This window comes from Hesperophylax consimilis, chromosome 16, assembly GCF_061612785.1.
Source record: "Hesperophylax consimilis isolate HC1 chromosome 16, BYU_Hcon_1.0, whole genome shotgun sequence".
NCBI classification, from domain to species: Eukaryota; Metazoa; Arthropoda; class Insecta; order Trichoptera; family Limnephilidae; genus Hesperophylax; species Hesperophylax consimilis.
Genome location: NC_142851.1, coordinates 2,289,511 through 2,302,815, shown reverse-complemented (window position 1 = coordinate 2,302,815; position 13,305 = coordinate 2,289,511). Strand labels below are relative to the sequence as shown.

Genomic DNA, 13,305 nt, shown 5'->3' with positions numbered 1-13,305 from the left:
GGAAATTTTAAAACATTTCGGAAATAAAATTTGCAGAAATTTGATTAAATTTTGGAAACTTCTAGCAAAATTAAAGTAGGTTCTACCAAATGAAATGTTCTTGATTGCATAAAAAGCGGATTACACCATGAAAAACATGATTATAAAAATTGTTAGGTTATTTCAGCAAAGCTATGTTAGTTCCTTGTAGCATTCTGTATTCATTTTGAAGTCATAAGTCATAATGTGTTTTGAATTATTGAATATATATGATATATAATCTTCATATATATATTTATAACATATTTTTTATTTATTCACATTATTAAACATTATATTTAAAATTTTTGTAAAATTTTCAATTATTAATATTATAGATATTATATAACAAATTTTTAATATTATAGGCCAATAATATCACCATTCAGTTTTCATTACATTGCTTAAAAATAAGCTGTTTTTTAAATTAAAACAAACGTATAAAATAAAATAAATTATTAATTTTTCGGAATAACTTAATTGAGTAAAACGGTCCTGGGTTCGAGTCCCAGATGTGACCGTTTCCTTTTCTGATTTTTCTGTTTCAGATTTTCGTTTAAAAATCACTAATATTGTCTTCAATATTTAAATATTACAATTTGAGGTTTTACTCAATTAAGTTATTCCGAAAAATTAATATTCATTCTAGACTTGCAGAAAAGTCAACAGATGTCGCACATTAAAAATAAAAAAATAAGATAGGTTTATCTAAAAGACGCTGTCTGGATTGCATTTAGTTCGGGTTGAATCTTGCGATCATACATAAAGATAGTTGCCAATAAAAATGTGCGGTGAAAAAATGAAGACAATGTTGGTAGTTCTTATTCGAAGTATGATACAGTTAAAAGTGACCGAGTAGGATAGGGTCCCATTAGCGCAGTTGGTAGAGCATTGTCCCGGAAAGACAAGGGTCCTGGGTTCGAGTCCCAGATGTGACCGTTTCCTTTTCTGATTTTTCTGTTTCAGATTTTCGTTTAAAAATCACTAATATTGTCTTCAATATTTAAATAAAATAAATTGTTAATATTAAAATTGAATTCTTCAAAATAAACTTAAAAAATAAATTCAATTCTATGAAATCATAGAATTCGTGTAATAATGGAAATCGCCAAGAAAATTACTTTTAGGGGTCACTTCTGAACCCCCATTTTTTACATTTAAATTTTCAAGATACTTACATAATTATATTTTAAATCTGGATGCATGTAGTCCACACCTGAAACAAAAAGAAGAGTATTGTTAAAATAAAGACTTTAAAAGTGGAAATTTGGTAAAATAAGCACATATTTTGTGATTATTTACGTACATATATAAAAATCAACATTCATAAAGTTTGCTATTAATGCGAAAAAGCGTTCCTAACAATATTTCAGTTAAATAAAGTATGAAATGTGTGCTGCTAGGAATAATCTATTCATAGAAAGTTGCCTTTGCTTTTCCTCTCCATGCGAAGGCTGAATAAATACCACTTTCATGCTTCAAAGTTCTGAGAAATTCACCGAAAATAAAACGTTTTAACTTTTACGTAATACGCACGTTTAATAATGTATAAGGTTAAGGATTGAAATAAACCGAATAAAAATCAAGCGTGCTTTACTTAGATAAAAGCTCTCTCATAAAAGAATTTTCTAAAAAGCCTTTTCAATTGAACTCGGCACCCTAGACACTATTTCGTCCATTTGATTAAAGCTCACAATTTATCTCGGTATACTTTTTATTCATTTCTAAAGCTACCCTTGTAAAAGATTCGACGAAATTTTATTGATTTCTCGGATTATAAAGAAACTCTTTGACAGCACACTAACCAACTGGCAGCACGTCAAGATAGTTTTGATATATGAAATAATACATTCTTGGTTACTTTGTCAATTGACATAAGAAAATGTCGTTTACCAAATGAATTGTTCAGTTTCGGATTTCTACTTAACAGTTTTATGTTACTCAATGTGATATATATATAAATACTAGCTGACATGTATCCGGCGTTGCTAGGGGTTATCCTTAGGAGATATACATATATCAAAAAAACTTTTTTGTAGGCCTTTTTAAGATTTAAAATTCCGTATTACATTATTTTGATGTATCTCATAAGGTTTAGCCAGCGTTAGCAATGTAAGCGCACAAAATATTTTTTTATGACTTAATTAAAAATATCGACTTTTCTCTACTTTCTAGAAATATAATATGCATGTTTTAAATATAAAAAACCTTCCGAAAGAAATTCTCCAAATTATGTGAAAACCCATAGTTTGTTTTATACTATTTAAAGAAGAGCGTCTGTGGCGGGTGGGTAGACAACGAGCAGCGTGAATTTGATTTGTTTGTAAATCTACAGTTTTATTCTAAGACTTATGAAATTTTGCACACTTGACCTTCAAAACAAAAGGAAGGTTTCCATCTATGTGTATTATAATTCGACGCAAAGCCCTCACAATGTCAGGCACTTCAGCTAGTTGAACCTGGCTATTTTATTATTATTTGTTATGTTCTCTCTGATATTTGATATTGCGAATACTGGAATAACCGTGTCTTATGTTTTTTTGTGTTTAATTTGAAGAGTTTATTATTTTCAAATTTAAAGTAAATTAAATTTATGTTATTGTTAAATTTGGCAAGTATTTTAATTTTTATTATTATTGTATTACATTATCGTATGCCACATCGTTTATAATTTTACATAAACCGCAAGTCAACTCTTTTCAACCCAAAAAAACCATCATCATATCATAATATCCCATATTGTTTATTATATATACTTCAATTGTAATCAAAAACACATATTAGGAACTTAGATGAATCCAGTTAGTAAATAGCAGGTAATTGAGGTCTGCAAAATATGTTTTCATTTAATTATGTGTTTAAAATTAATAAGAAAATCTATTTAGAAAAATGGTATTGAAATTCTGACGAATCAATACACTTTATACAGCTGATTGAACCTAACATAGGGTGAAATATAACTCAATTATGCTCTATTAGTAAATATAGCGATATTATTATCTTCGACATAGAGCGGTCTTGATTATAAAAAATGCCTTGCCAAAGAAAATCTTTCTATCTCCGGGCGGTATCTATTGAATTCCACAAATGTGCGGTAAAAAAAGCACAAACAAATGCTAAAAGAGTCGGGTAAAGACGAGCAACCTTATGCCGGGTTCACACGAGGACATACGATAATAGTGTATTGTTCAAACTACTGTGAACAGTGGTTTGGAGGACAGGACAATGAACCAAGACATTGTCCCAGAGATAGACAGGCAAGCTATCTCCGAAGGACGGTGCCAGGCTGCGCTGTACGCGTATAAACACGGTTGGAAAAGACAGTAGGAAAATGGTTTGTCGTTCCACGAGTACGTATCTCGCTCTCGGCACTCTCGGCTCTGATCTCATATTTCGGCTTTAAAATGTCACGTAAATTTAACAATAAAATACATCTTGGTATTTTTCATAAACTCGCTCGTAAAGCGCGTTGTCATGTTTCCATTTTCACAGCGTTCCGCAGTTCCGCGTTTGAACTACGGGAGAATTATTGTATTGTCACATGTCCTGCCTTGCGCGGACTAGGACAGGACAATATTGTATTGTCTTTCTTCGTGCCGTGGGACACTGAAGAGATAAACGGATAGAATTGCGTTGTCTCCGTATTTTAACAAAATAGATCAATTTCAATGCCTGTCTGGAGCTATTGTTGGAAAGTTTTATCCACTCGAGCGATAAGATTTCCAGGCGATCGGCTCGATTAAAAAATCATACCTTCGTATATTATCAAATCAAATAAGCAGTTTATATTTTTTCCTTACTAAATCTACTAAAAATAAAAATATTTATATATTTATCCCATACATAAGGTTTTATTTTTTTTTAATTCCTTCAACAAATAAACGCATGAATTATGTATGTTAGTAAATACCCTATAATATTACTAATACGTCCAACTCCAGTAAAATATTGGCAATATCAACAACGCTGGCAGCTAGAGGCGCTAGTGTAACATATTGATGTTGCACTTACTAATTTTTATTTTGATAACTATTGATTATTTAACAGTACAAAAATGTCCAAAAAGTAGATTCTGTGTGTGCAGTTTACGGGTGAAATAAATTACAAACAACAAAAACACTCCAAGTCATTTTTCAGGATGCCAAAAAACGTTGACAGGTTAGTTATAATCGCGGGAATTGAATTTTATTAATTAATAACCTTTAATATTAATTAGTTGTTATTCCAGCTAAAATAAATAGAATTATTAATATTATACAATATTATATTAATATATATATATATATATATATATATAATATTTTATTACCTTTCTAAACCATTAACTAGCCATTTAATAAAATATTAACGTAAAATAAAGAACATATTTCACATAAAAATGCATGAAAGAAAATTAAGGTGCACAACTCATGCCACTAGTAGGCGCTAGTGTAGTATACTGCCACAAGGATGTGTGGGAAGTTGGAGGTATTATTATCACTTTCCGAAAGGGTTAGAATATTAATATTGGGGTACGTTGTCTGTGGTCTACTGAAAATGTATACAGTAACAGATATTATAAAATATTAATTTTATACATGTAAACAAATATTACGATTTGAGATTTACACGGCCGAAAATAGTTATTTATTTAGTTATTTGTTTTATGGCGTGTAATATTTACGGCATATTAAGAAAAGAATATTAAGGGCTACCTAAATATGGGTAGCTAACACGCCATTGGTTATGCAAATTTATTTGATTGATTTTCTTTCAGATCGGTACCTTCTAGGGATTTTCTTTCTATACCACAGGATGGTATAAATTACAAGATGGTATAAATATTTATTGCAGAAGAATGATTGTTAGAAAACCGAGGCCGGTAGGAGTAGTATATTTATTTTATCTGTGTATATATTGTACACGTTCCCTAATAATATCATAACTCTGGAGATATTTATGAAGTGTAATATTTATGGCAGTGGAGGGCGGATGGATTATGGCGGGTCGTAGTATTTTATTTCCCAAGGCACGCGAACTTCAAAAAGATTCATGGCTTTGTAACAAAAAAACGTGGAACTTGATTTATGACATTTTTAAGATGCTTATTTTATTACGTTCAAACGTGTTTGGAAAATTTATCTGGTTGCCTTTTTTACTGGCACTAACTTGTAATTTATAAATATAAGAGAAATTCACCGTCGCATCCTTATTCTCGCGAAAAATAATTTTGTATTTATTTATTATTAAAAATTTTCAAACGGTTTCAAACTCTGTATCATTTGGACAACTTTATCCGTCTAGAATTTTTAGATCAACGTAATATTTACGTATTAATCTACATGTGTCTCTTTTGTCTCTTGCCTATCTTTGGCTATTTGTCATTTGAGTGAGCGTTCATATAATTTCCTTTTTTTATTTGTATTCTTTATTTGGATGCATGCAAGCCAATGTATCCACGTCTGAGTAGATTTTTGTAACTATATCTACCTATGTATGTATTAACTGAGTTTTTATAACTGTATTGTTCTGAATAAATCTAATAAATTATCTGAAAAAAAAACAGTATAAATACATCATATTCTAAAGTAGTCACTTTAATGTGTGGATGCGCCTTTACATTATTACGCAAAGTTAAGGCAGTCAATCAGCACAACAGATCGAACGGAAACGAGAAAACGGTCAAATGGCGGCGGATGTGCTTTGACGTTTTGGGACCGTGGAGAGTTTTTAAGGGAGGATTTTGGAATACGTATTGATCTAAGTTTAAGTAATTAATTTAGTTTTGCCCGAAGTAGAATGAATTCTTTTCTGTGGTGAAATAACTGAGTTGCTTTATGTAAGAGTACCAACTGTTTAACAATATGACCTTTCATCTACAGTCATAAATGGTTGATATATAAAAACACCGGGTTCCTACGTCTCAGGGAATGGTTGTCATTGTGTGTAGAGAACTTTAGCTTTAAAGCCTTTCAGAAACATTCCCATTTGGTAAAGGCACAGTGAAACCTCTGATACCAGCCCGGGGCAGCGTAGGAGTGACTTACTATTTTAATACAATAGTTTCCTCAAACCTTTCATTCGGTTTTACCCCCAGGCGCTTCAGTGGCTGAACATTAAGATAATTGTATCGAGATTATCATTTTGTTTGATTAGTTATAATAAAGTCATATTTGAAGCTATAATGGTATGAACAGACATGATGATTACTAGCACGTAAGCATGCTACTACTGAACAACTGCTATTTAATGGCAAAACATTGCAAGTACTAGGCATGCTACAGGAGGCGCGGGTGGAAAAGGGGGCTTTTACCCATTGCATGACTTAACAGGTTTGTTTATGAGAACGTATTGATTCGATAAATAATTAGTTTTAGAGAGTAACTCATCAAATTTCTGCAGAAGCACGCGTTAATGATTTTTATAACTGTTGACATATTCTTCTCGCACTAACAAATGGTCACTTGCTCCAAGGTTTTTGCTTCTAGTTATCCACTTAAAGCGACCTTCAAATGTGAACTTAATGATGATTATTTAAAAAAATAATTTTGCTATGTTTACTCTACTAATATGATGAAATATAAAATTAAAATAGGGATGATTTTAAAAAAAGCATTTTGATGGGCGTAAATTTAAATCACAAACGACCGATTTACGTTGGAACACAAATGTGTTGGATATGAATGAAAGTTTCGCCGTTTTTACAACGTTTTATTTTATTTGTCCTTACATTTACATTCTCTTTTAATATTTTTCTTTTAGTGTTATAATTATATTTTAATTTTTAATCTTTATTTTTAGTTTAAATTTATCATTATTTTAATGTTGTTTTTCTTTTTTTTTAAATGTATAAATTCTTAAATTATAAAATGGGGGCCTCAGCACGGGTAAACAACCCAGTGAGGCCAACATTACTGAATTGAAATATGAAATATTGTAAAAAAATGTTCAACAATAAAAAAAAAATTAACTGTGAAGTAGGATAAGATTATTTTTTTAATAATTACAAATAACTTGCAAAAAAATGTCTTTAAAATCACGCAAAATTGACTTATTTAATGGCCCACATTTCAATATTTAAAACACATTTCCGTTCCAGAAATTTTTTAAATATTCTCATCAGTTTGCTTAGGTATTGTGGCCAAATTCAAATTTAAATTTTGTACGAAAAAGACCACACAACCTTTCCTTTGAACTTAGGGTGCAGTTATAGTCACTGCTAAAATACGACGCCTATACGATGTTCTAAATATTGCAAACCGTTTGTTAAAATAATATGCGCCCGTTTCTGCTCAGAATAGTCAAGGGATTTTCAGATGTTATGGAGCTCCAGACCAGAGGTGGCTGCCAAACAGTGAGACGTACTTGCGATTTGTACAGGGTCAGTATTTGCAAATATGTACAGTTGGAGAGCATGCGCGCAAGCATGCTTATTTATGAGCTGTTGGGGTAAAAATCATAAATTACTCAACGAAAATGTATTATTATTATTCTCTCTTGTACTTTAATAAAAAAAGATGTATGTATTTTCACTTAGCCTTGAATGTTTCGCACAGCGTGGCGTGATATTTATTAACGTTTTTTGTAAAGCAGAACAAAAGTGATTACTTTATTAAACAAAAGTCACAACATTTTATAAGCGTAATGAAATAAGCAATAAGGTAAGTTCACCAACGAACCTTCAAATCACAATGCTGTGGTAGGAAATACATTCACTGTGATGTCATTCATTACCTTTTTTTATATAAAAAAAGTTTTCACTCTTAATTCCTTCATTAATATATGTGTGGCCTTTTTCAAACAATACATAAATTTAGATTTGAAACCAAAATACTCTAATTATATTACATTCAATAGGAATGGCAAATTATAAAATAAAGGCCATTAATTCGATTTTAGAGGCCACGTTGGCAATTATTTGTGAGTTAATGATAATTTAAAAAAATAATAAGTATGCTTTATCAGTACGTTAATATTATTATCACATAATTAATAAATTTGGTTTGGTATTTTGGCAACAAATCCAAATTTAAGTTTTGTATGGAAAAGGCCGCGCAGCAGTTACTTTGAAACACTGTTTCTATCGAAAATATCGTGAAACTTTTTTTCGAGAGCATCGCGAAAGGATTTTTCATGAATGACTTATTTTTATGGATTCATTTTACTAATGAGCGGACCGGCTTCATTTTATTACGAGCATCTTCAGACTGGTTCAATTTGAACTAAATCTGTGATACACACTGAAAGGTCCGAGGAAAAAACCGGAAATATCTTTAAGCGTATTGGAAAAAAATTTTTGGTCTATGTGATATGGATTCACCAGTTTTTGTATATTTGTGATGTGGATTCACCAGTTTTGGTCTATGTGATATAGATTCACCAGTTTTGGTATATGTGATGTGGATTCACCAGTTTTGGTCTATGTGATATGGATTCACCAGTTTTTGCCTATGTGATATAGATTCACCAGTTTTTGTCTATGTGATATAGATTTAAGATTTTGATGGCCAAAAGTATTTTTGTTATTTGTTTTTGGGGTGTTATGCCGTGTCGCGCTAACTCCTTCTTTAGCCAACGTTTCGGACAACGTTACAGTATCCATCATCAGGGCAGATGTGTGATGATGGACAGTGTAACGTTGTCCGAAACGTTGGCTTAAGAAGGAGTTAGCGCGACACGGCATAACACCCCAAAAACAAATAGCAAAAATAAGTGATATAGATTCACCAGTTTCCCGTTTGTACCAATAGTTTCCGGAAACCGTGTGTACAAAATAATGTTTTTTTTTTCTTAGCCCGAGCTTACCTCGGCTAGTGCACTTTTTCTTTTATTATTTATTTATTTATACCTTGAAGGTGTTTATATGTTAATATTAATATAACTTTATATACTGAGTATGAACGATAAAACCAGACAAAATACAAGTTATCTTAGAGCGTTCTGCTGAAAAGTATTTGAGGTAGTATAAAAGTAGCTACAGAGTAATGTGTAGTAACTTTGTTGACATTTATAAAAATTAACATTAACAGTTCCTTGTAAAGCATGTTTGTATTTAGCAAACCTTTTTTTAGCCAGATTGTTTGTTTGACAGAACATAGCTTGATTAATACAGCGATAAAAGGTGCACTTGAAAAAGTATGATTTTTGTTTGATGTGTTTGGAAATGTTTTACAGCGAAATAAATATTGTGCCAAAATAAAGAAGTAATTTAGTAAAGGTACATAAAACAACAACAAGATATAGTATTATTTCCCACCCACTGTGGTAGTTTGGAGTGTCGCATGTCAGCTCGTATTCGTAAAACAACAACAAGATATAGTATTATTTCCCACCCACTGTGGTAGTTTGGAGTGTCGCATGTCAGCTCGTATTCGTAAAACAACAACAAGATATAGTATTATTTCCCACCCACTGTGGTAGTTTGGAGTGTCGCATGTCAGCTCGTATTCGTAAAACAACAACAAGATATAGTATTATTTCCCACCCACTGTGGTAGTTTGGAGTGTCGCATGTCAGCTCGTATTCGTAAAACAACAAAAAAACTTTATTTTTCTATTACGGAGAACGTGGCCCAGTGGGAAGCTTCAGGGTCCGCAATTTTATACACGTGAACTTTCAAACACGTGTTGCTTCGCGCTGGAATGTAATTCAATTTATACTAGTAGTTGCTGCAACAGTAGTCTTAATGTTAATTATTCCAATTCGAAACGTGCGCCAAAGGGCATTAAAGAAAATTATCAGCAAAATATGTGAGTTTTATTTTGCAACTAAAAAGAAAATAGGAATATAGGATAAGGATAGGAGAAGCCGTCGATATATTCACGAGCGTTAATTTGTTATGGTACGCTTTACTTCGGTTGGATATTACTGGAGCTCATTTTTAAGAACTAACTAACTAACTAACTAACCATCACGCCGTTTCCCCGCAGGGGTAGGCAGAGAGGACGGACCGCCAAACAACTCGGTCTTGGCACACACTCCTTGCCTCATTCACATTCATACATCGTCTCATACATACTCTTCCATTATTCTGACTCTTGACATGGCCCGACTCGAGTATCTGATTCACTTGATCGTGCCATGTCTTCCTCGGGCGTCCCCGACTTCTGCTACCATTCACATTTGCATCATATATCCTCCTTACACTCCTATCTTCGCTCATTCGCTCTACATGCCCAAACCATCTAAGCGTCCCTTTCTTAATCTTACTCATTACGCTTACATCAGCCTTGCACTCTTTGCGGATCTCTACATTCCTCACACGATCAAACATGGTTTTACCACACATACGCCTCAGGGATCTCATTTCAACAGCATTTAATCTACTTTCATCCTTTCTTTGCCAGTTCCATGCCTCACTTCCATACATCAAGGTAGGTACCAGCACTCGGTTGTGGACTGCTAACTTCGCTTCTTTGGACAATTTTTTGTTAGCGCCTACGGCGTTTAGTCCTCCATTAACGGAATTACCTGCATTTACCCTTCTTTCGATATCTCTGTCAGCCTTCCCATCTCTCGTAAACATACTTCCTAAATACACAAACTCATCCACCTGCTCCAAGTATTCCCCATTCACAATTATATTGCACACTGTTTTCGTACTCTCTCTTTCAAACACCATTACTTTAGACTTACTTACATTCATCATTAGCTCATTCTTCATGCATACTTCGTTCATCCTAGACACGAGAGACTGTAGATCATCTATACTATTAGCAATCAGCACCGTATCATCAGCATACAACAGGCAACATACTTTCAAATTATTCAAATTCGCGCCCAATCCCACCTCTTTCAATTCTTGCATACAATTATCCATGTATAGATTGAATAACCACGGTGACATTACGCAGCCTTGTTTAACACCTTTTGTGATATTAAACCACCCCGTAAAACCACCGTTTACCCTAACACATGCAACGCTTCCCTCATACAGAGACGCAATTGCCTGAATCAGATTCGTATTCACTCCATACTTGGACAACACCTTCCATAGCTTTTTCCTGTCGACTCGGTCGTATGCTTTTTGTAAATCTACAAAGGCACAGAAAAGTTTCTGGTTTTTTGCCAGAAACTTCTCAGTGAGCATACGCAATGAGAAGATCTGGTCCATGCACCCCCTTCCACTCATAAAAGCACCTTGCACATCCCATATTTTATCCTTTGTTTCCTTTCTTACTCTTTCAATCAAAATTCTACCATACAGCTTGCCAACTGAACTAAGCAGGCTAATAGCCCTATGATTCCCACATTCCATACGTGACCCTTTACCTTTGTATAATGGCATGATCACAGCCCTTCTCCAATCTAAAGGCGTGTAACCTTCCTTTAAACATTGGTTAAAAAGATTGCACAACCATGTGAGAATTACACGGCTACCTCCTTTAAAATATTCAGCAGCAATATTGTCAAACCCAACAGCCTTACCATTCTTCATACATTTAATCGAGCTTTCTATCTCATCCATGCTAATTTCGGTAACATTCACTCCATCGTCATTCATATCTGATTTGCCACTGGAATCACTGTCACTCACTTCACTTTCGAAGACTTCCTCGAAATAATTCATCCATCTCTCTTTTATTTTTTCCTCATTCGTCAACATTTTTCCATCTTTTGATTTTATCACTTTCATGCTTCCGTTTTCTGGGCCACTCCGGGACCTTTTGACTTCTTTCCAAAACAACTTAATGTTTTCTTGGAAATGGTTTGTCATTTTCATTCCTTCATCCTCTTCCAGGCGTTTCTTTCGTTCTTTCACTCCAACTCTTACTTTTTTCTTACATTCCTTATATACTTCTTTCGCTCGATACTTCTCTTCGCTGGAAGCACTGCCAGCCGCAATCAGACACAACCATGCTTTCTTCTTTTCTGAGACCAGTGCTTTAATCTCATCATCCCACCATGCATCACCTTTCTTCCTACCTTGCGTACTTATTCCACAAACCTCCCTAGCAGATTCACAAAGACACACTTTTATGTGGTTCCATGTTTCGTCTATGCTTAGACCATCCATTTCCTTCGCATTCAATCTTATCTCTGCACAATTCACATACTTACTTCTCACATTATCGTTTTGCAGTTTTTCTATTTTGACTCTTGTCGGAGTTGGTACCGTTTTCACTTTAGAGCGCCAACCGCGAAAGAGGTTTACTCTCGACACTACAAGAAAGTGGTCAGTTTCGACCTCAGCCCCTCTGAAAACTCTTGTGTCCTCGGTAACAGCTCTCAACCTAGAGTCAATTACTACAAAATCAATAATTGACCTCTCATTTCCTCTTTCCCACGTATATTGGTGGATACCTTTATGATCGAAGAAAGTATTCGACACAAACAGGTTCCACTCTAAACATACTTCAAGCATTCTGTTCCCGTTGTCATTCGTTCTTTTATCCCCAAACATACCTAAGACCGAATCAAATCCGTCACGTCTAATTCCCACCCACCCATTCAAATCGCCTGCCATTATAATCCTTTCGTTCATATTTTTTAGTCTCATTACAACATTCACACCAGTCCAAAAATCATATTTCACTTCATCGCTTTCAGAATTAACAGGGGCGTAGCAAATAACAAGAAACACCCTTGTCAAACCGATTTTAAATCTGATCCACATTATTCTCGGACTTACACATTCATACTGCAACATACATTCAATCATTCTGGGAGACAGTAGCGCTGCAACACCTTGACAAGCCCTCTCCGTATCTGGTCTCCCAGACCAAATGACGAGCCTATCATTATGCTGCATTGTACCGCTACCTTTTTTCATACTCTCTGTTATACAAAGTACGTCCAAACATTTGCTCACCATAGTATCACACAGTTCGTTCATCTTTCTTTCCATTCCTCCTCTAATGTTCCATGTACCAATTCGACATTGATCACGTTCCGTCCTCCTCTTTGCGCCACCGAAGGGTTGGCGATGTGATGGATAGCGAACCTCATCGACATCTTTGTCGGCCATTCCCTTCCAAGTACTACTTAAACATCTTAATTATACAACTTATCATATCTTATATATTTTAAGAATGTCGGTATTATTAAATGTGTGTTACACATAAACGAGGAATAGAAGATTTTTTCCTAATTTTCCTTTTCCTGTTCTGAAAGTGGGCAAATGAAAACATTCGGTTTGTCGGGTTGGTCTTGACCAAAGATATTATTGGTCTTGACGGTATGTATATTTGAATAAAATCGATAAGCTAAGGCGAGTTCAGGCCATTTTTCAATGTTTTAAATAATAGGATTTAATCAAAAATTAAACGTCTTTGAAAGGAGTAGAAGTTTTAATATTTTGTGGATTCG

The 13,305-nt window shown here is 33.9% G+C and overlaps 1 protein-coding gene across 1 annotated transcript in view; it reads right to left on the bottom strand.

Annotated features, from left to right (window-relative positions):
- Positions 1 to 13,305, bottom strand: part of amon (prohormone processing protease amontillado) — a 263,013-nt gene that overhangs the window by 61,927 nt on the left and 187,781 nt on the right. Inside the window, exon 4 of the mRNA XM_089640806.1 lies at positions 1,197 to 1,234. Coding sequence (XP_089496932.1) covers positions 1,197 to 1,234 — 38 coding nt within the window. The remainder of the gene's footprint in view (positions 1 to 1,196; positions 1,235 to 13,305) is intronic.